The following is a 22,856-nucleotide window of genomic DNA, read 5'->3' as shown; positions in this document are numbered from 1 at the left end:
AGACTCTTAAATTATCACGTCAGACAATGGTCAGACAGTTGAAACACCCATTCTTGCTTGGTAAGTGTAACAAAGAGTGCATGGCACTATCTGTATAAGTAATGGCTTCTCTCTCCTGCTATGAAAAAGCACAATGTCTGCATGTTATCCTTTATCTTTTTAATACTACGATCTTTGCAGTGTGTTACTAGGTTGAAGTATACTGTGAAACTGCATGACACGGTATACCCAACTTCCTCATTCTGACTGTTTACATTTCCATGCAAATTTCTTCCCAGCAAAGAAAAGTGAGAAGTTTTTGGTTACCATATCAAGAAACTAAGTCTGATCCTCATTTACACTTTGTAGATGAGAGTCAATGCTGGCACACAAGTTTTGTTTTTTTTTAAAAGTACTTGTTTCAGTTCTGTTAAACTTACGGGACAGCACATTTTCATTTACCACCAAATTAAGCAACTCACTTCCCCTCAGTTTGCTACTCTAAATCCAGGTATTACTTCAGAAGCAGCCAGCTTGCCCTCATTTCCAGGGAAAAATGCACACCTTTTGATAGCATGCTTCACCACAATGATATCAAACTGTCAGACGCCAATTCTTCTCCAAACTAGAGAGAACTGTTGGAGTTACTTTTTCTTTCTCAACGCTTATTTTAACACTTATTCTGCCCAAGCTTCCTTTGTATTGTTCCAATCTTTGTGATAGCTACCGAGCAGCCTCTACATGTTCACAGCGTAGCAGTGTTCAGCAGTGCACAGTACCATACAGCTTATGCCTAACGGGACAGCCTGCTTTGCAGGCACCATCCATCAGATTGCTGTGGTAATGGCAGCTCTATAGAGGACACTGAATCAAGACCATAAACTTACTCATGTAAGTCAATGAAAAGTGACAAAGAGGGACCAAAGCTAGATTCGAACTGATCACCTCAGAATGAAAAACTCTGTATCCCATTGTATTGAGCTACCCGGCACTCTGCCTCATTCTCTGGCTCTGGCTGCAGATTTAAAACACAGCCATAATCTGCTGGAGCACACGCTGTGTCCACCTTTATAAGGTAAAATTTAGCAGAGAAAAACATTTGGTTTCCTTGCAGAACTAAGGTTTTTAAGTAAGAGGAATGTACCTTCAAACTGATACATGCTAACTTCTCTATAGCAGAGGTTTCTGTGTTATTTCTTACAGCCTGTCTAGAAATTTATGACTGAGAAACAGTGACAGAAAGCAGTCAAGAGAAGGGCACTTAGCTCATGGTGGTGAGAAATTCCTTTTAAGAACATTAAATCTTTCTTAGTGAGGACTAACCTGCATACTTCTAAATCATCAGACCAGTCATCATACAACACTGGAGGCTTCTGAACAGCATCAGTCACAGTGGGCCCTGCCCCAACAGGTGCTCCATTATCTGGGACTGCCAGAGCATCACTGCCAGAGCCTGCCTCTGCAAAGGAGTCCTTCATGTCTTTATTGCATTTAAGGTAAGAAGATGCAGGCTGCTGATCTCTGCAGTAGCTTTTCCCCTTGCTTTTTCCACATTTTCTTGAGGAGATCCTTGCTTCCTGAGATGATGCTGAAGACTGTGATTCCTTTAGCCTTGGAACCCTTCTTCTGCGATGATTTAAAGTAGGATTTTCCGGGTCAGAAACCTCTTGCTTCTTTTTCCCCATTGTCCCCAGGGTGACAAGTTCAACAGCATTATTATTTGAGGACCCATCCGGGTTACTGCACGATCCCTTATTCCTTCTCCCTTTCCTGGACATTCTGGCTTTTTCTCTTGCTCTCCTCCTAGCCTGAGCCCACTGACTCTCATCTGAGGATGATGATGAATCGGATGCATTCCAGCTGGATTTTGCAGCCTCGGGATGTAATTTACAGTCTTTCCCCTTTTCTGTATGCTCACCATTGTCTCCAGTCTCTCTTTTCCGCCTAAACCTTCGTTTTACTTGTTTCTTACCAGACTCCCTATTAGAAGGGGTCAGCACCATGACAGGGGTTGCATGTTCAAGCTCATCTTCTGACAAATCATGCAAGGTAGTAGATCTAGATGAAGCGGTAAGCAAAGGAAAGGGATGGAAATGATAAGGGTATGTGGAAAGAAACAGAGAGAGAGAAATCACAAAAAAAGGATGAAAATGAGAACATGAATTGTAATTGGAAAAACATGAGACTGAAAAGCAAAACCATAAACAAAGGAGATCAAACAAAAACTAAAGTCTATGAAATTATGAACAGTGCTAAGCACAAGCAAGAGCTACATACTATTTAATACAGACATCAACTAACGCGTATCAGGCAGATTAAAGTATACTTGTCTCAGCACATACCTACAAATGTCCTGAGTGGAAGGGCAGACAGACAATCGTGACTGACTCCTGGGAGCTGTTCCTGTTGTAGGGCTGCTTGCCTGTTGAAATAAGTTAGACAATTTGGAATCTTTGTCCATGAAATACATTGCAGATATTTTACTGCTTTGCCACATGATTACAAAATTAAAGTAACTGCTGCTGCTGTTCATAGCGTATTCTTGAACACATGCAAGATCACAAAATACAGGAAGCCTGACCAAAAGCAAAACCTATTTGTGGAACTAAATATGACTGAAGTGTTTCAGCTCTCGTTTGCTCATGACTACTTTTTGTCACTGTTTGAGGAAGCAGCTTTCAACATTTGAGACTTCAGTTTGGTTTTCATCTACCGTAAATGTCAGATGGAAAAGATGTTTTTATTTTCATGCAATCGAACAACCATGATGATCCCTTTCAAAATGGAATGAAGGGCATTTACATTATGCTGAGTGATGATAAGCATGAAGCAAACCTACAATGAGTGGACTAACAGAACACTGAGAAAATTAAAGTATGTTTTAAAAGGTTTTCAAGGCAATCAGGTCTTCTAGAAGAACTGAAAAATATGAAACTGATGAGGCTGAGACGACCAAAGTGCAGGCTGCAACTCTACAGAGCTGATCACATTCTCAAACAGCAGGAGAGAGATAAAATATGTTTAGTATATAGCATTTTGCTCATAAGGTTGTTGCTACAAATTGCAAACTCAGTTGCTCAATACTTCCACTGAAAACATATTTTGATGGCGTTAATAGCAAACCATTTCAATCTGCCTCACATTCTTCTGGCAGCATAACTGTATAGAATCCAAATTTAAATCCCAGGCTTTGTGATTCTTCACTCACGTGGTACAGTACTGTGGGAAAAGGATTTAATATATAGCATTCTTAAGGCCATGATATTCCTTTAGCTGTTAAGGATATTATCTTTCAGTATGGAACTGTCTCGTGAATGCCACTGCCAAATGGAGACAAAATAGTATAAGCCTACAAGTATCACATCATGGACCATATACAGGGGAAGAATGACTATTAAGCAATAACACAAAGATACAAAGAACAAATAACACAAAGATGTAAAGGCTGTTATTCCAAGATTTTGTACCAGTAAATCAAATTCAGGTATATGCAGGGTCCATAATTGCAATTATTCCTAGCTCACCTTTCACAAACATTTTTGTGGTGTCAATTTGAAAATTAGGTGTACAAGCAACAATAAGTAAATACAAGAAGTATCTTCTGACACTTCGCTTTTATCCAATATCCTTTATATTGCTTTGGAACCATCAGTCTCCACCACGTGCACTTTTGCTCTTAACAGACTAGCAGGAGAGACTTAACAATGTTTTTGAATCAAAATAATCTAACTTTAGGAATTCAAGCACCCCTTTTTACCTCTTGATGTGCTGATATATCAACACCAAAAGTGTTACTAGTTCTTTACTACTAGTTCCAGAAAATGAAACTTAGAGGTATGAAAATGAAGCTAACATGAGAAATTAAATTGATAAAGCATTTAGACACAATCCTTATGTTCAAATGGTGTTTCAATGCCTTGGTCCACCAGGCAGCGGAGGAACATTAGAGTGTCTGCAGTCTAATGCTGGAAAAAAAGGACAAGTATCAATGAAATAGCATGTTTATATTCCAAATCTTTTTCTACAAAAGCAACATTTGACTTACGTGTTCTGTGAAGGAATATTAAATGTTCTTACACACATTAGAAATAGATGGCATATGGATAGCTGGGTATATGATCTTGTTCTACCTCAGTCTCTGTGATTAGTTTTAAGTGCTTAGGCATATCTTAAGTCATTTGCACAGTTACTTAATAAAGAAAAATGCAGACATGAGCAGCAGAGCCGTGTTGTTGGGCTACATGCCGCTACTGTGTGAGAAAATATCCTTCCAGATATACACCAGGTGAAGAACCCAGTCCCAGAGCCAAGGGTGTACTACTGAATTCATCCCTTGTGACTAGTTTCCCATCCCCAACACCCCCCCCCCCCCCTTGGAGCTGCAGGACTGTACCAGTGCTGCTTTCAAGTTCAGTGCAATGTAAGGGGGTCAGGCTTGCTCTTCAATGGTGGATAGGTTATTCCCATGCCATAAAGGCAAGATTTACACCACCTAGCCACAAGCCTTATGCTTTGAAGGGGCAAGGAGAATGGCAAAACTGCACTGTAACGGTGCAGTAGTTCTGCACAAGTTCAAGAAACTTCCAGCAGCTATTAAAGCAGGAAGCCAGCTAGGCAAGTCTTAAGAGGGTTGGAATCAAGACAAGAATTAAAACAAATTATTTGAAAAGCTTTTACACTTATTATTTGGGGCTGGAGACAGGTGGAAATCTAATTATTTTAAGATAAAAATTACATTACTAGTTTGATTGCTTAAATCTTACATTTCACTCTCAGCTGCAAAGAGGTCTGGACTGTTTCAGACCTGCTCAGGCACATTTACTTTCTAGTTCCCCAGCACCGGCATAATGATGTTACATTCAGTTGCACAGTACTCAGAGCAAGGTTTTTCTTCTAAAAACATTTTCATCAAATTCCTGAAAAATGAATGCTTTTTGCTTGTTTGTCTAATCCCTATTGGAGCAAACCTGACATCTGAGCACGCAAAAAGCTTTTGCACTGATTCAATCCTCAGAAACAAAGCAAGAAAAATCCAGCATGCCAAGTTATGGACCAGCTAATTCAGGTTCTGATCTCACAGCAAGTTCCATTCAGTAGGTTTCTACACCTTTTAAATACAAATGTTGGTTTTATCTGCTTTAAAATAGCCTTCAATAGTAACATGAACTGATAGAGTGATTTCTAAAACTGAAAAAAAAGTGTTTCTGGTACTCATTTTCTGATGCTTACTTGCAGTAAAATTAGACCTTTTCTGCCTCACAGGCACCGGAGGACCTTATTTTACATACAACTCCAGCCTTATCTCTGTAAATTAAATAGGAGTGGAAGGCCCTCTTAATGTCTAGTGTGTCCCTGCCACCGCATATCACGCCAACAGAATCACTCATGGGGAGTTCAGCTGGTTTTAAAAACTTGTAAATTCCAACTCAGCTGAAGACCATCCCAGACCTTTACCACAAAATGCCTTTGTACTTCCACCCTGAATTCTGTCAGCATAACCTGTACTTGTCTGCTCTCTGGTCCCAACACTGCCACCAGGTTTGCCTCATTTCTTTCCCTTAGCCTTCTTCCCTGCAAACTAAAAATCCCAAACTTATTTTTAATGAACACACATGCTGTTCTGCCCAGCAGCACAAAGATACCTAAAGGAGCATTTAGTTGGTATAATCAGAGGGCACAGCATGCAGCCACATGCAAGTACTAGGTCAGATCCTAGAATAGGTATCCTTGTATCAGCTGAGCATTTTGCTTCACATGAGCAGCAGAAGGGCCGGGTAACACAAGAACAGCACTGCACACAGTCGTTCGGTTGGTGCTACCTTGGACTGCTTGCTATATAAAACACATCACTGAACAAGTCCATCAGCCCTGCTCATAACATAAGCTGTTATTTTCAGTCATCCTTTACTGACAGTTTTAGTAGCAAAACACAAAATCCTCTGGGTGGCACCATTTATTCTACAGGCAAATCTGACAAATCAAAACCACGATCATTTGAATAAATCCTACTCATATCGTATCCACCTGGATAACAAGCTCTAATGGGAATGTATATACAACAGATGTTGGAAACAGTCTCAAGCACACAGGGCTTATTGTTATAATTGCTATTGCACTGCTACGTGGCTATTTAGCACACTGAATATTTTGAGATAATGCACTTATTGAATAGAGGGATCAGGTTGGTGCTGTGGACTCCAGTCCCACTTGGCAGGAAGAATAATGAATTCCTTTAAAAATAGTATCCCTTGAGCGGATGTCTATTTCTAACGGTACAGATATTGTACAGCTCATCAGAATGGGAAAACTGAACTAGCACCTTACTAATTTTATCATAGCAAACTATATCAGCAGCTTAATTAAATGTGGTAACTCAAAATAAAGTTGTCTGACAATCCATTTATAAGCAAGGCAGCTTATTTCTCTATGACATCAACACCAGGATGGTGCTAGAGGGATAATGCCAACTCCAGCTGATTAGGTTTGGCACTTCAAAAGCAGTGTTAGTAGAGATTCCCCAGTCACCACCTTCTGCTGTCTTGGCCACCTTCTTGTTGTCTTTAGATGAACTCTCTCATCAAGGCTACGCAATTCAATTAACAGACATGACAGGGTGCTTACTCAATTATTTCTGATATGTTCAACTGGAGTTGGTCATATGTTTTCCACACAGAATACTGGTAAATATAGCATTTTCAGGACAAGCAAGATAATCATTTCTCTCACACCAGGGGGCTCTAATATCACACATCTCCGTGTTAAAAGAGTTCAAAGACAGAAATGGGGGCAGAATGACATGCAAATGATGAAAGCTATAGGAATTTCCAGTCCACAGAATGGATATTCAAGATCTGACAGAATTTCCCAGTTAACAACAGAAAACGAGACTCCTCACTGACCAACTACTGCTTACACTGCATGATGGAACTAGCACAGGAACACAGCTTGTGTTCTTTTTAAGGGGAAAAGGCTCTATTTTCACCTCACAGGAGAGCTCAGTAACAACATGTTCCACAAATGCAAAGCATTCATACCTGAATAGACATAAGCTTTAAAATAAAACACCAGATGTAATGGACAGCTGACATAAAATGTCCTTGGAGATAACCCAGAAAGGCAAATGAATCCTCTAATCTAATGCGTCTGTTCTGAATAAGGATGACCAAAGGCATTTCAAAAAGCTCTTCATCCTACAACACTGCTTAAGCAGAAAGTCTGAAAATTGCAGGAAGGTAGGGCAGGCTGGGAATATGACTAATGCTTTTATGCTCGCACTAAGTATGCTTTACAGCAGCAATGCATCACAGAATCCTCCAGATCCCACCAGCCAATACAGTTAAAAAGCTGAAACTCTACCCTAATCAAATAATGGCACACTAAGGAACAGATACCTTAGAAGATTATAGCAGTTTGCACAGCAATAAACTCAGCAGGAGATCCAGTCTGCATATTTTCATCTGATAATCCTGCTTTGTAAACAACGCAACATTTTAAGGGAACCATCAGTCTTTATTAACTTTTATTTGGATAATTTCTCAGGTCTAGAAAGATCAAAAACACGGCTGAAATGACCCAAGCTCAAGTCCACACCTATAGACAGGTGTATCTTAGAACATCTGTCTTGAGATGGCATTCCAACTTGAAACTGAAACTCATGCTCCTCTTTTTTTTTTTTTTTTTTTTTTTTCCCCTTTAGTCATTCATGATGGAGTTCCTGCTTTCAGATCTAGATATTATTATTGTCTGACTGATGGCTTTCCAGCAACCAATAAATGAATCAGAAGCTCACTTCTGTTTTCTTTCACAGCAAGGTTTGGTCTTTTTTTGGAAATCATTTCCTGCACAATTCTTCCCCAAGCCTTTTCTTTCTCTCCTGTTTTTCTTTCTTTCTACCTGCCTCTGAAGAGACAGAGTAAAGGGAGAAATAACACAGAAAGGAGAAGAAATATACTTATGATTCTGCTGAACGAAACTGTTCTGCTCCTTTGAAACTCAGTATGATCACACTAAAGAATAGTTTTAAATCTAAATAACTAAAGCACATTTACTTTCCACTAAAGAAAAATCAAAATCATGAGTGGCAAATCTATCATGCTATTTAAAAAATTAAACTAACAAAGACAATGGCAAATTTGAGTTGTAGATTCAATAAGCTTCTAATTTCTTTTGTCTTACTGAGCTATGTTAACCTTTCTTTTATAGGTAGAAGTTCTTTGCAAAATTCCACTCTTCCTCTACACACTTAGCATTGGTAGCTAAGCTTTGAATTGCCAGATGGATTATAGTTTGCAGAAGTCTTTGTGTTGCAGTCCTGCAATATTTTTGATTCATGACTCTCTTCAAATGCTTCAGGATGCATCTTTTTAGGCATTATCACTTTGTTAATAAAAATGTTATTTAGCTCCTAGAAAAACATAATGGATTCATTGATTCACTGACTTAGGCAACTGAAACCCAGGGGGAGCTGGTCTTTTTCCAGAAGCTGCAGAGCCCTGAAGCCAGCAGCTCCTGACTGTCCAGAAGGAGCTAAATGCAAATGTAGCCTGAGGAAAGGTGAAGTATAAACCATGCATCACCTTTGCTACTGTATTTTGCAGTATTTTAGTTACAAACTAGTCAGTATCAGTATTCATGGTTTAGATTTTCTCTTCTGAAGAAGGGTATATATTCCTACTTATCCCTCTATCTGCAGGACTTAAAGCCTCAGTATATATACTCACCAGCTTTCACTCATATGACATTCCCTCAGTTCTCCCACAAATGCCCATGTATGTGAGTGCACACACTTGCCCCACTGTTTGCTTGGTCTGATGGACTATTAAGGAGAAGGACTGAATAAATTCCCATCTGTGAGGACATCATCATTATATTTGAACAACCGACTCTGGTGTCTATTTAATATTTAATTATTCTGTCCCTAAGGGAGAAATCTAAATGTCCCAGAGTGAGAGAGCTGCACAAAGAATATTGATATGACTAAGCCAAAAGACAGTGAAAACCCTACAACATTATGAAAAACAGTGTTTTTGGAAGTGCAGAGAACCTCAGACTGCAGCAAAATAATAATTTTGTACCAGTGTGGAAATAAAGTTTGCTTGACTGGATTCTTTTTAGGACAAAGACCTGAAATGTTCTTCCAAGTGCAATATATGTGAAAAATGGCTGTATAAAAATTTTCAGCAGTATGTATGGAGTAGGTCTGTTATGGATAATAATTTTTGTTGAAAACTGAACAGCGTATGTCATCACTTGAATACTGTGCTTACTGGGAACAAATCACCTATATGGTATTATATATCATAGGACAGAGCTGAAATCAGTGATGAAATACTGCTGCCTCCTTATCCACAGAAGTGGAAATTACATATAAGCATTATGCACAAAGTACACTTGTATAAACACATAAAATTAATATATTTCAAATATCCAATTTTGTCAGGATGTGCTGGTGTGGCACATTTAGGAATACTCAGTATAAACTGTTGGCAAGAATTACAATTTAAAAAAACACAATATTACACCATATTTTTGTATGTATTCCCTTTCATTAGAACGCTAGTTTAAAATATGTCAAGTGTATCCAAGAATAAATTGACAATACTTCTTCTACTGGTCGCCCCCTGAAACTGCAATATATTTAATGAAATTTTATTTACAAGTTCAAATTTCAGGAAGATTTAAGTAATTCTGCAGGTTGTTAAGCTTACTGTAAATGAAGATTAAATTCTACGTGCAAGCCACAAAGCATTCTGTAGACAAAGAAACCACACATTTACATCTAAGAGGAAAAAAAAAAAAAAAAAAGCAGCAATAATTTTTATGTCATTGCATCTAGTTCTAGTTTTTGTTTTTCTCTTCTCTATGTTTTGATGAACAAAATACTTTTCACTAACTTGTTTACTTTGTGATGGTGTTTTTTACAGTAACAGAATCATGAGAGTTAAGAGCTAAGCTAGTCTTCACCTTTGATATTAATGATTCTGTTTATGAGCAAGAAGAATCATTTGGATGACTAAGATACCATTAACACTCAAATTTTAATGCCAGTTTTGTATACATGGTATTATTCATTGTAACAGTGCTTTTGAAGGCTGACATTTTACACTTTACAAGAGCAGGGACTTGTTTTTTCAGGGTTTATTTTTTGAAACTCTAAGATTTCTCTCAGTTCTGATGAGATACATCATTACGTTTATTTTTATATTGACTTCTTAATGTTATTTTAAAACAAAGTTCATTACAGAAAACTAGGAGCTACGCATTGAAAAGACTGAAAAAAACCACCATGGCAATCTGAAGAGAACTGTCATTTATGACAGGTGTGAGATTGGGACCGAATAGGAAGAATAGCACAGATGGATCCACTTTTAGCAGTACAGTCCCCTGTAGCAAAATGCTAGGGGTCACACAATTACTCTTTAGGATTCAATCACACAACAGCTATCCCAGAGATGCTGCAATCCTCTCTCACGAACTGACTACCTCAAAACAATCAATAAATTGGCAATAATTTCATCTAAAACTTTAGCGAGCACTGCTTTGACATGCTGGTGTCTTTTGGTTTTCATTTGCATTTACTGAGAGGAGCCAGACGTGACATAGGCAATGAGTATGGAAATCGTCTAGGGTGGAGATAAAAAAGATAAACACAGAGTGGAACCAATTTTTACATCCTTTACCTTCTCTGTTGGTTTTCATCTTCTAAAATAGACCAACGAATATCATCACAATGAATATTCTGAAATGATCACCTCACTTCTTCCTGATGTAAATCAACCGAGTTTTATTAGAAAGATGCTTCAGAGACTTGTAAATAAAAAGTATTCTAACACCTGCTCCAGGCTTTTAAGAAGCAATTGAGCCAAAACAAAAATCAGGCAATTTGCTCCAAGTCTGAGGTTCACTGAAAAATAAGCCCAAAGTTCCCATCAGAGAATTTGAAATCTTACTGCAGAGAAAGCATCCTCCTCTAAGGAGCTCTTGATTCATACTTAACATGCAGAAATATAATTACAATGTGCTAGCAACATTTCTTCCAGAAAGCATTTTAACACAACCAGGAAGCCTTACAAACACATACAAGCATAACCTCTATGGGCTGTAATTCAAACACAAGACTTTTTCCACTGGTTAACCACAACAGAAAGAAATGAATCCACCAGATTCTTCTCAGATTAAATTTCCTCTTAAATTATTCACATATTTAGGAAGACATAAACGATTTACCGAGAAAAGCTACAGTGCCAAGAATTAACTGATGGCAAATATCTAATGAACAAAGTAAATTTTTTTCATTTACTTAGAGTTTAAATACACCTGGAGAAAATAATTCTAATTCTGAAATCCAGAACAGTGCTTAAGACTACGTCTGGGAGATGGTTGGGAGAGAAATGTTAAGGGTTACAAAGACAAAAGGAACACAATAGCGAGGCTGGTTCTTAACTCACGTTTCCAGTACTTCTATGTTTTTATTAATATAGACTTTGAAAGCCATACTCAGGAATCACTCCACTTTGTCACTCTGAAGTAATAGGCACTGCAGGTTAGTCCCAGAGAGGACCCATTGCTCCCAGTGCTAGCAGGGCAGAAGGCAACAACACCTGTTTATCCATTCATTGATTCTGTGGGAAAAAATCTACATTATTACCATAAGTGTGGCACAAATTGGACACCAATACATTTTCCTAATCACCTCTGCTTGGAAAACCAACCGAAGTAGTTGCTCTTGGAACCCCAGGGTAGTTTTAATGACTCATAGGCTGAAGGTAATGAGTGAACGTCCCAGATGGATACCCACTGAAGAGAGCTATAGCTGCCTGTCAGTCAGCAGCACGAGGACAGAGGCAGAGTAAGGAGATGGAGAGTACAAAATGATGTGAGACTACTTTAAAACCCTGCAATTAACTCGGTGGTTACCACACAGGTGGGATACTTAAGGTCACAGTAATGAGCTGGAACACACACAGAGATGGCTGCGTGAATTAGTTCTCCCTCCTGCCTGCCAAGCAAAATACTGCTGGCAAGGCGCAGGAGTGCTGAGTGCAGGAGGGGTGAAGCACCGTGCTGTATGGGGACAAGGGACAGTGTGAGCTGCAGCCCTGCCAGGCTCAGTGTTCACCTGCTCTTGCTCACAAACATGGTGCGTGGTTCGGTACTAAGCCAGGTAAACAAAATCAAAGTGTAGGATTTTGCTCTTCTCCTACCGTATTGATAAAACACTCCATGTTAACATCTCATGTTAAAAAAATCTCTCACCGGTGGAGCTATGCAATTTCATAGTTATAAGAAAATAATCTGTAAACGACTGGCCTAATTTTATGTTAGTACATGTACAGAAACATATTATCCAGCTATTATTTTACTTACTTAGTAGCATGTATCACAGTGGACTTTCCAAACAATTGTGTTCAAATCACACCTAAACACATTAGGTTTTGTCTTCACATTTGGCCAGATTATTACTGAAATTCTTATCAGAAATATACATGCAAGATAAAAACAGTCTTCCCAACATCCTACATTTTGGCACTCTCAGTGGACAGCAGAAGTGAACTGTAAGACTCAAGCATGGATTTCTTCCCCCCCCTCTAGGGAATGGTGGATTTTAAAATCTATGGATTAAATAGGTACATAATAACTCGTAGCTGGTAAATGGCAAATCAGAGCTATTCCTTTTCATTATGTCCAGATAAGACATATCAAGTGTTCAACAATTCAGTTTAATCTGTATTACCATGCAATTCAGAGTTAATGTACCTAGTATGTAAAATTGCCTGAGCATGTTCTGCAAACCTCAAGTGTCCTCTTTAAGGCTAAAACACAAGTTGAATGAATAAACAGCTTAAAACTGTTATGAAATATGAATCTGTGTTTGCAGAATCTTTGCTGTGTGCCATTTCACAAATAGGGTAGTGCAAAATCCAGTGATACCAGGCAATGGCTAATCTACTCCAGACCAAGATTTCCATACGCAACCAATCTTGGCATACACAAATATACAAAACTATTAAAATGCAACTCTCAATTTAACCCTTTTTAGTTTACGCAAACAGGCAAATGCAAATAGTAAAAGCCTCAAAATCAAAACGATGTATTTTGATTAAATTATATTTCTGAATGAAGGCTAATTTTTCTGTAAATTGAGATGTTTATTGTGTATAGGATCTGACACTGCACAGAACGCAGCTCTTGCCTTTGGTATTTAGTTTATGTCATCCAGAAGCCTCCAGTTTTGTTTTGGGATGCAGTATATGTTACTATTACTTTGTGCCATGTGATAGTAACCTGAAAAGTCTGGTATTTGTTTTTCTGTTTTCTTTTACATACATATTCTCCCATTGTATGAAAAAAGGCATTTTGAATCAAACAATAGACTGCAAACTAGAATTCCAGGCAAACATCTTTCAGCATTAGGAAAGTTTCACTAGCAGGTAGTTTCACATAAACAGAAACAAGTGTTTCTGAAAATCCTGCTTATAAATATAATACCTAAGAAGGTGCAAGCACCCTTTCTAATAAGCATCTATATTGATTTCTGGAGAAACTATTTTAAACTAAATGTCACTGAATGCCTCATACCACTGAATATATTTATGATTTGCCATTTTGTAATGCATATTGCATAAAAAAGTAGAAAAAGCAATATCAAATCCACATAATTTTACAATGATTGTAAATATAGACATGCCTTTAAAATGTTACTGAAAATAATATATATAATTGACTGAGATCAAGCTTGTAAGTATATAATTAGGTGTTTTTTAAAAATAGCCAACAAGTCAGGAAGAGATTCTGCTACATCCTAGAACAGACTAGATATAATGTCTGTGTTTTTCCCTGCCTTCTTTTTTTTTTTTTTGTTCTTCTTAATATAAAAATATAGTGTATATACAGCATATAGATGGTTTCTTTAACTGAGAAATCACTTCTTGTTTGTTTGTTTGTTTTTGTTTAAAGAGCTCTCAGAAAAAAAAAAAAAAAAAAAAAAAAAAACATTTTTACAATGTGTACCCCAGAGACAAGAGTACAGTGCGGAAGGATATACCCCCAGAGACAATAGCACAATGGATACTGTTCGTACTCTGGATGAAAAACAAAACAAAACAAAACAAAACAAAACAAAACACAAAACATCTTTATATACAAACATAAAGCATGGCTGATGTTTTGGACTGGGATTCCATAATACTGAATTTTTAGCTTTAACTTCCTGTAAATTCTGGCTTTTTGGCAGAGATTTCAGCCACATCTGAACCAAAAATTTACAGAAAGAGGGTTAAAAACAAAGGACTGCAGTCCAAAGGACCGCAGTCTCATTCTGCCTCTCCCTACAGCTTCCCTTCTCTGTTTCCTAGAAACTAAAAACCATCTAGATATACAACCCTGGCTTCAGTGAATCATAAATTCCTGTAAAAAGAATTCAGTGTTCACACATTACAGCAACTATTATTTGGGTGGGGCAGGGGGCAAAAAATTAAGCAGCAATTCTACCTTAAGCTAAAGCATTAATGGAACATTATATTAATGCTAATTAATGTTAGCAGTTGTGGAAAGCAAGTGTAAGAAGTCCATGTTACTTACTTATTATTATTACTACACATATTAAAGTCATGACTAATTGTATACCTATACTTTAAGATGAATTTTATTTGGTAGCCATAATGATAGGCAGCAAAAACTCAAAATGGGATGTTTGTAAAGAAAACATCAGAAATGCATATGTAATTAAATGAAGCACTATATTGTATTTGATAAATTTAGTTTTCGTTAAATTCCTCATAAAGGAAATAGATTTTACATACCTTTGAAATATTACTCGATCGACTTGTGGAACGCCCTGGAGATTTGTCATTCTGGAAAACAAAATTAGATTATGCAAAAAACTTATAGCAACTTATAAATAAGAAAAAGTTGTACTTTTGTGATTGTGAATGCACAGAGTTTCTCTTCTGCTATTTCTCCTTCAGGTTGGAAAGGGAATACACAGTGGAAGAATGCTCAACAACTAAGCCAATACAACATTCATGTGACTTACATCAGCAAAAGCTGACAGAAGGCCTGCAAGAAAACAACGTTAGCACCTAATTGTGTGTTTTTTTTTTTTTTGTTTGTTTGTTTGTTTTGTTTTTTTGTTGTTGTTTTTTTTTTTCCTTTGTTGTTGTTGGTGGGTTTATAACAGCATTTAGACTGAAAAGTCAATGTACTACCATGGCTTCTCATGCAACCTGCTACTCTTGTACGAACAAAAATATTGTGTGACAAATAATAAAACCCACCTAGTTACTCTAGGGTAACTTTTTGAGCATATCCCTGTCCAAAAAAGTTGAGTTCATCATTCAGGAAGATTAAAGAGCTCTATATGACTTCATGGCTAAACACACCCTGAGAACAACAAATTGTAACTAGTCACAGATACAATTTAACACCCACCCTCCCTCCTCTCTCACCCCCACAAACACCCATGTAGGTAACACCAGGAGACTGAAACCCATTAACGAAGAATCCATTGATAAGCTACATTTCTAGAGCACAATACTGTATGTTGTTTTTTTTTTTTTTTTTAATTGTTTGCTTTGTTTTTTGTTTTTTGTTTTTTTTTTGTTTGTTTTGTTTTCTGGTAATTCTAATGAGGAAGTGAAGCAATCGTTCAATTATTTCTTCAGTATTTATGCTTATTTTGGAAAGAACGCTCATCCCCATGGTAAATTCATGTTATGGCAATCACAGAAATGCTGTTCTCAGCAGTGAGAATATAGGCTCAAACACTAAGGTGGAGTATTTATAAAAATCAGACTGATTTTTACCTAGAAAGGGTTGAACTAGACACCATTCATGCAAGAGTGTTAGATTATTTACTGAGGGTTGAGGGAAAGGCCCAAAAACCAAAGCAGAGCTTTCACCTGTGCAGCTTAATTCGGAACAGAAGCACCACCATGCCAGGCTTACAAATAAATTAATAGTTTCCTACAAACGTGTCAATAAAAGTCTTTTAACTTCATTATAACCCATCTCTCCTCATCTTTCATTTCAAGAATGACAGAAAAACACGGAAGCTGACTGTTAAAAAGTCTAAATTTGCTATACCATGAATACTCATCTCTAGTCTAGAGAATATTTAGGAAAAAAAAATACTTTGCCATTTTCCTATTAAAACTGCTGCTTCAATTTCAACTCCAGTAGGCACACCAAAATGACGAACAGGCACAGATACATATTCATTTCTTAGACTGTACAGAAAGCTCCAAACCAACTTGCATTTTCACATATACCTCCTACAGCTCTCTTCCTTTAGACGAGGAATAGCTCGTGTTTTTGTTCCGTCCCTCAGCACTATCCATCTTCTGCACTGCAACTATTAACATACTGCACTCTTTTTACTTTACCTTCACCAGCAGTTGGTAGCACAACATATTCCTGCCCTCAAAAAAACAGTGCCACTGAACTCCCCAACCATACATCATTCCCCATTTAATTCTACCACTCAGGTTAATTCTCAGGACTTAAATACCTGCAGGTTTGTCTGTCAGAGTTTCTTCATTTCCAGAAAGAATTTTAAAAAATGTTCAAATTATCATTCATTTATTATACCTTGTCCTTGAGGTAGGCCCTGCTTTGAGCAGGAAACTGAACCAGATGACTCCTCCTGACCTCAAGTATTCTATGATTTGATTATTTCTGTGATACATTATCCACTATAGCTTGGGCAAATATGCTTAATAAATTACTATTTTCTTATACTTTCTAGACAGCACTCGATATATACAATTTTGAATGTCTTCATTTATGTCCACAGAAAATATACTTTGTATTTTCTGGGTCAATGTTCAGAGATGCTCAGCTCTGACCTCAAAATAATCGAAGTTATGGATCCATGAAATTAATTCCCCTTTCACAGTTGGGAATTACAAATGGGGTTCATAGCTGAGAAACTCCCTGCTAAAAGCACGCGACCTTTATCCTCTACCACTTGGCCTAAATAAATATTTTGTATTTTCTGACAGTGAAGTGAACTCTGGAACTGCAACTTCTTTTCTTTTAATTGTCTGCCATCAGTGATCCATTTTTAAAATCTGTGCCCGGGCTACAGCTCTCTAGGATTTTTACGTGATCCATTCTTCACTACGGCATGTTATCTCCTTTACTTCAGTTACGAGGTCCAGACCCACTGACGACTCTTAGCATCCAACCTGCAGAGTACTAGCTCATCCACTGAATGGTCTAGGTTAAGAGAAAGAATGCTGACTCTCTGCAGCTTTGGGAAATCAAGAGAAAAAATAGTTGGTTTTGTTTGTTTGTTTTTTAATCATAATCTCCCAGTTGAGGCATTCCACGGTGATTTATCCCAAGGAGGGCACAAATAAAACACAAAATGTTGCACTAAATAACCATACATAAATCGAAGATAGAATTCCTCATTCAAGTTCACATTGAACTTGCATGACTGTTTGCACAAAGAAAGAACAGAATAGATAAGTTATGGAAATATCTCTTTTGATATGCTGTCCTTAAAGACTGCTTGTGTTCTATAATTCCATTATAATGGTTTATCTTTATGGAATACTCACATTGTTAAGAATAATTGATTCCTTTTCTTACCTTCTTCACTTATCTTAAGTGAAGATGAACTTACTGTATTGAAGAACATTTTTCTTACAAGCTTGCTGTACACTGATAATAAAGATTGTTTCTCCGTGCATTCAGTATTATTTTACATTTGAAAGGTTATATCCAAAGAAATACTTGTTCAAACATCTATGCATATTCTTGTGCATCACATAAATGTCGTATCATGTACTTCCAATCCAATTATTTTTGGGGGAAAAAAAGTAGCCTTCACCTTTTCGATTAACACGTCAAATGAGGAATTGTTTAATGCCTGTAGCTAGGGTTTCTGATCTCCTTGACTGAGTTGTGTAATTGTACACATGCAGAGTGCTGGCCCTTGAGCAAAGTAAAACCAAAACATGCAGAACTATGTCTTGCTAAAATTCTGAAACTGCCTTCTTCTCCACTCAACAAATCACCTCCGTCCAAGAGTCCACAATAGACACGAGCCTTTCGGTTTTCTTTTTCAGCTCCTTGTTAAACACACAGGGTGTTCTCTGAAGTCTGCACTTTGCTTTTTTTCTGTATTTAAACATTGTTCAAAAGCTCCTTGTTAACTTTGTACCAAAGGAGTCTTTATTACCCTATTATTTGAAGGAATGGAACAATTACATCCATCAACTTTGAAGTATTGTTCAGCACTTAGAATGATAATAAAAAAACTTTTGCACTTTTGGCTGATACATTATTCAATGATGGTGTCAATCAAGTAAAGCATGACAACCAGCATACACAGAGAGCATAGGAAACCAGGTTTCCATCTGGTGGGTAACTGGGACTTGGAAATTGTTCTGATTATAATCTGGATGGAAATGAATATGAGGAGGAAAAATCAGCATTTTGGTTTTTTTGATTCATTCAAGTATCTTTTTGATATAAGTAGAAGGGTTTTATACAGAAAAAAAAAAAAAGCTTTGCACTAAACATACCAAACATTTCTCTGAAACAGACAATGCTCTGCTTCAAAAATGTCTGCGAAATATTTGTCCTTAAGAAAAATTTCACCAAAACAGCTTCCTGTTGAAATTCTGAATTTAGATTAATTAGCATTTTTCATCAGAACACCTCGTTCCCCCAGAAGAAAGTAGCCAAGCAGCTTTATTCATTGTATGTTGCATTATGCAGTCCAAAAAACCACCCCGGGATGCCTCTCCTTACTTCCAGACATGCTGTTCCAGCAATATCTCATCTTTTCTTTCCTGTGTTACATCTGCAGACTTGAGAATGCTTATCCCTCCTGCTCCCTCCTCATAACCAGCAACTTCAAAAATAAAACACTAATCGGGTATCTCTGAACATGTGATAGCATAGAAACAAGTTCCTATAACTATTTTACAGAAATATAGAAGAAAAGTAGTCTGTGTCTGTAAATTTCCCAATTTCTGTTGTACCAAGGTCATTTACAAGGATGCTATCGAAAATGCAATTCAATCTTCAATACAAATTCTGGGACAAGAAGAAAGAGAAATAATACCATGAAGTTTGAGACTATGACATGTTCATGGAACTGCTCTGGGAGGAGTTATATGTGTGCCTGTCCCCTGCACTATGCGAAGAAACCAACTCCAGTTTTAATAAGAAGTTAAAAGAATTAAAAATAAAATCACAGAATCACTCTTTTTCTGTCATTAAATAACCTACTAAAATTTCAATTCAGTACTAGATGGGGTTCTTGAACTGGTATTTTTTGCACTGACCAGCTTAAATTCAAGCCCATTAAACCTTCTGATGCTCAAAGATACATTTATTCCCCCATCTTGCAACTGTGGTTTACACTACTAACAAACTGCATTTTTATTACAGCAAGAGAATAAAACTGACTGGGTAGAGGAGAAGGGCAGTAGTAACAAATCCCTAAAATACCACTGTAACAGTTCAGGCTCTCATCACAGGGAGGAAAGTTGTGGATTAGCTGGTTGCTTTCTGACTCTTGCAGTGAGTTTTCTTACACACAGTTAGTGATTTTAAATTTTGCTGGGCAGCAAAGCCTATTCAAGTCCACCAATATGTTTGTCTGGCTTGCTTCCTTCAGCTGCTCTTGCAGCTCTGGCTCTGAGCCCCGCTGGGGCTAACCCCAGCAGCTTGCTAACATTGCACAGCATCTCTCTGCAGAGAGCACAGCAGCATCGGAAACTAATCACAGAATCTCCCCACAGGAGCCTCCTTTTTCAGCACCTTTTCACTTCTGGAATTTCAAATAGGGACAGACAAGTCTTCCACTTTAGGTCCTTAGCTACCACATGCGTAGATGATCTCAAATCGCAGTGTCAGTAGTTGGAAATCTATAGATCTTGAAAAATTAAGATGAATTAACAAACTTACATGTATATTACTTATACAATACACTTATTTCAGTATCTCAACATGAAAACAGAAAGACAAAAACATAAAGCAGGCAGCATTCACTTTAACTGAGAAAGAGAAACTGAAATGCACATAATTAATTAACACATAAATTCATGGTGTAATTACTGCACATCACGCATAATTTTACTGTGGAACCCAGAATGTTTTCAATACCAAAAACCAGCTGGATTCAAAGTGTCAACTCGCAGAAGAGAAGTCCTCTGGGAATATTATTGTGATGCAGATGTAACCTTTAACTAAAATAATAATAACAAAAGACAAATAAGAGCTACTAAAAAAATAAAATAACACATATGTATTATTTATACTTTTATGCTATATCACATCTCTCTACATAAAACATCTAAGAGTATATAACATATCTACCTATATATAAATGTATTTACATGTATAGATATGCAAATTTATGCACTTTTTTTCCTTGTTATCTACTACTGAGCATGGCCATCCAGGAAAACAGCATCTCCTACATTTTGTTTATTGCTACATTATTCAAAAACTATTTCACAGTTTCTCATTTTTGGTCTAAATTATTAAAATGAATACACATCTATACATATTTATTTACAGCTACTTATTCTGAGAAGGTAATGAGAGAGTTCCTACTGCCTGAGCATACCACATGCCTCTTGGCCAGTTTGGACTTGGACAACCTCTTCTCTACTGGAAGGATCCTAACAACCATCAGGGTAATTGGAAATTTCTAAAAAGCTTTGATGTGGGGAATTTGAGTCCCGGAAGGAATTCAAAGCAGATTGCAGTCACAAAATAACACTGGGAAGGAAGCTAAGCTGGAATTGACAGTTATCTTTCATTATTGATGGAATTATTTTCTGTGCTGTTACAAATTTTATATAACTTTTTCCAACTTCTGAATATTCAACAATTAGCCATATGACTGCTCTTAGAAATACCACTAAATCACTAAACATTAAATTTCTGGTATTTAAAAAAAAAACTCTTCAAAGATAAAAAAAAGATATATTTTTTTAATCTCCCTTCTTTGTAAGCAAATTTGTAAACTATTTTGTTAAATGTTAAGTGTAAGAAGGTCAGTAAGTTCAGTAAGAAGGTCAAAATTTATGTCAAATCATCTACAAAGTCACTAGCAAAAAGCTCATGAAGAAGGTTAACTTAAGCAGACTGAAGGTCTACATTGTACAGCAGGGCCATACAAAACCAGCTAATTATCACAAATAAGCTTCTTAGGATGCTGAAGCCCTTCAAACATGCCATTCTGGCTATCATCTGTGGAAACAATTTAAATCAGCATGACATAAAGAAGTTAATTTTATTAGCCTAGAAGTTGCTTATTTTCCACATATGTATATGTCTATCTGTATGTGGGTGTAAGCAAGGATACAGCAACCTCCCCACTAGTGGGCTGCTGGGAAGCCTTTCAGAAGAATCACGTACATGTGCTTTACTGGTCAAATGTCCCCTGACTGCTTTTGCATTGTAGTCAGACTTATGGCACCCAAGGCCATACACATCTCATGTTGGTACTCTGGCTGCAGTAAGGCTTACAGATAAACATTTAATGAAATTAATGAAATTATTTTATTGTTCAACGTTTTTCCCATTTTTCCCTCTGAAGAGAAACCCGTAATGCCACTAAGTGCATGCCACAGACATATCAGTGTGTTACTTCAGCTGCTTCTTGTACTGGTATGTCTAATGGGCTTCAGTCCTTTTCTCTCCTATCTTACCTCACAGCAGTTTCACTGAACACAATATAACAGCTTATCTGTAGCATAAGCTGTTAATAAGCATGAGAAACATATCAGAATCTGATCCAGCATCCTTTTGATTTGAAAATGCTAATTACACTTTAATGAGGCTCAGAGCAGTTTTCCTCACAGGCCAAGATAAGTCAATAGCGGGCTTGCTGTTACAATACAAGGGTTTCACAGTGACACTTCTACCTGCAATTACATGGACAATTTCCATGTTACAGAATTCAGCTTCTTTCTCTGTATTTCACAGACCTACAAGGTTAAAACCTGTTTAAAAACTGGTATAAATACATTACTACATTAAAAAAAAAAAAAACAAAAACAACAACAACAACAAAACACAGTGAATGAACCTTGAAACAGCGCAGGTGTTGATAGACTACAGTCAGAAAGCAGCTTGTACTAACCACTGGAAACTCTTCTGAGGTAGAAAGACATCTTCACCTGCCATAACTTCAGTTCCTGTAACAGCTCACATCTTACTTTGTTGCACCATACCTAGGAGAAGTGAAAAGTTCCAAGAAGCCCTTGCCAAAACTAGGAATGAAATAATCATGAAGTTGGAAGTAAGTTCAACACATCTCAGTAAACTTACAATGTGTGTCACATCACGGTCCTTGACTGATTCTGAGAGAAGCAGCTAGTTAGAAACTTCCTTTGGAAAATGCTTTCTGGCAATGCCTTATACTAATGAGAATAAGGTTAAAGGAACAAAACTGAAAATACAAAAAGCCGGGATTTCAGAAGATCAACATTCAAGGGCGAACATGAATCTTTACAACACAGAAACCATACACAGGAGTCAAAGGCTGCTGCTCATTAGCACCTCCTGCTTTGTGAGAGCAAAGTGCACTTGCTCCTGCTGCAATTAAGACAGCTAGGGTCTGGGGGCTGCAAGTGACTTTAAGTCCCCCCTTCACATGCAGGCCAAAGAGGAGTCATTTGATTCAGTTCAGAGGCTGAAGGAGATCACGTCCTTTCCCTCACTGAGCAAATGAACTTGAACAAATCTTAAACTGACCTAAGAACAGCCTTTCATGTTCTCCAGACTAGCTGCTGCAGATTAGTTACTTCTTTATACAAGTCAGTAAGATGTAGTGCAAAAATCCAGCCCCAGCCCCAAATGACTCAGGTTTGAACTGAACAAGTTACCACAGGGGAAGTTTCCAA

The 22,856-nt window shown here is 37.3% G+C and overlaps 1 protein-coding gene across 3 annotated transcripts in view; it reads right to left on the bottom strand.

Annotated features, from left to right (window-relative positions):
• MARCHF1 (membrane associated ring-CH-type finger 1) overlaps positions 1–22,856 on the bottom strand; it is a 230,507-nt gene that overhangs the window by 33,540 nt on the left and 174,111 nt on the right. For 2 of the 3 annotated variants that reach the window (XM_032186456.1, XM_032186457.1), the window contains exons 4-6: positions 14,781–14,831; positions 2,322–2,401; positions 1,303–2,037 (exon numbers count right to left, since the gene is read on the bottom strand). In XM_032186456.1, coding sequence (XP_032042347.1) covers positions 1,303–2,037; positions 2,322–2,401; positions 14,781–14,831 — 866 coding nt within the window. The remainder of the gene's footprint in view (positions 1–1,302; positions 2,038–2,321; positions 2,402–14,780; positions 14,832–22,856) is intronic. The other variant, XM_032186458.1, reaches the window with a different exon arrangement.

The sequence above is a fragment of the Aythya fuligula genome, chromosome 4 (assembly GCF_009819795.1).
Source record: "Aythya fuligula isolate bAytFul2 chromosome 4, bAytFul2.pri, whole genome shotgun sequence".
Taxonomy (NCBI): domain Eukaryota; kingdom Metazoa; phylum Chordata; class Aves; order Anseriformes; family Anatidae; genus Aythya; species Aythya fuligula.
The sequence above is the reverse complement of the archived record's forward strand: the minus strand, read 5'-3'. Positions and strand labels throughout refer to the sequence as shown.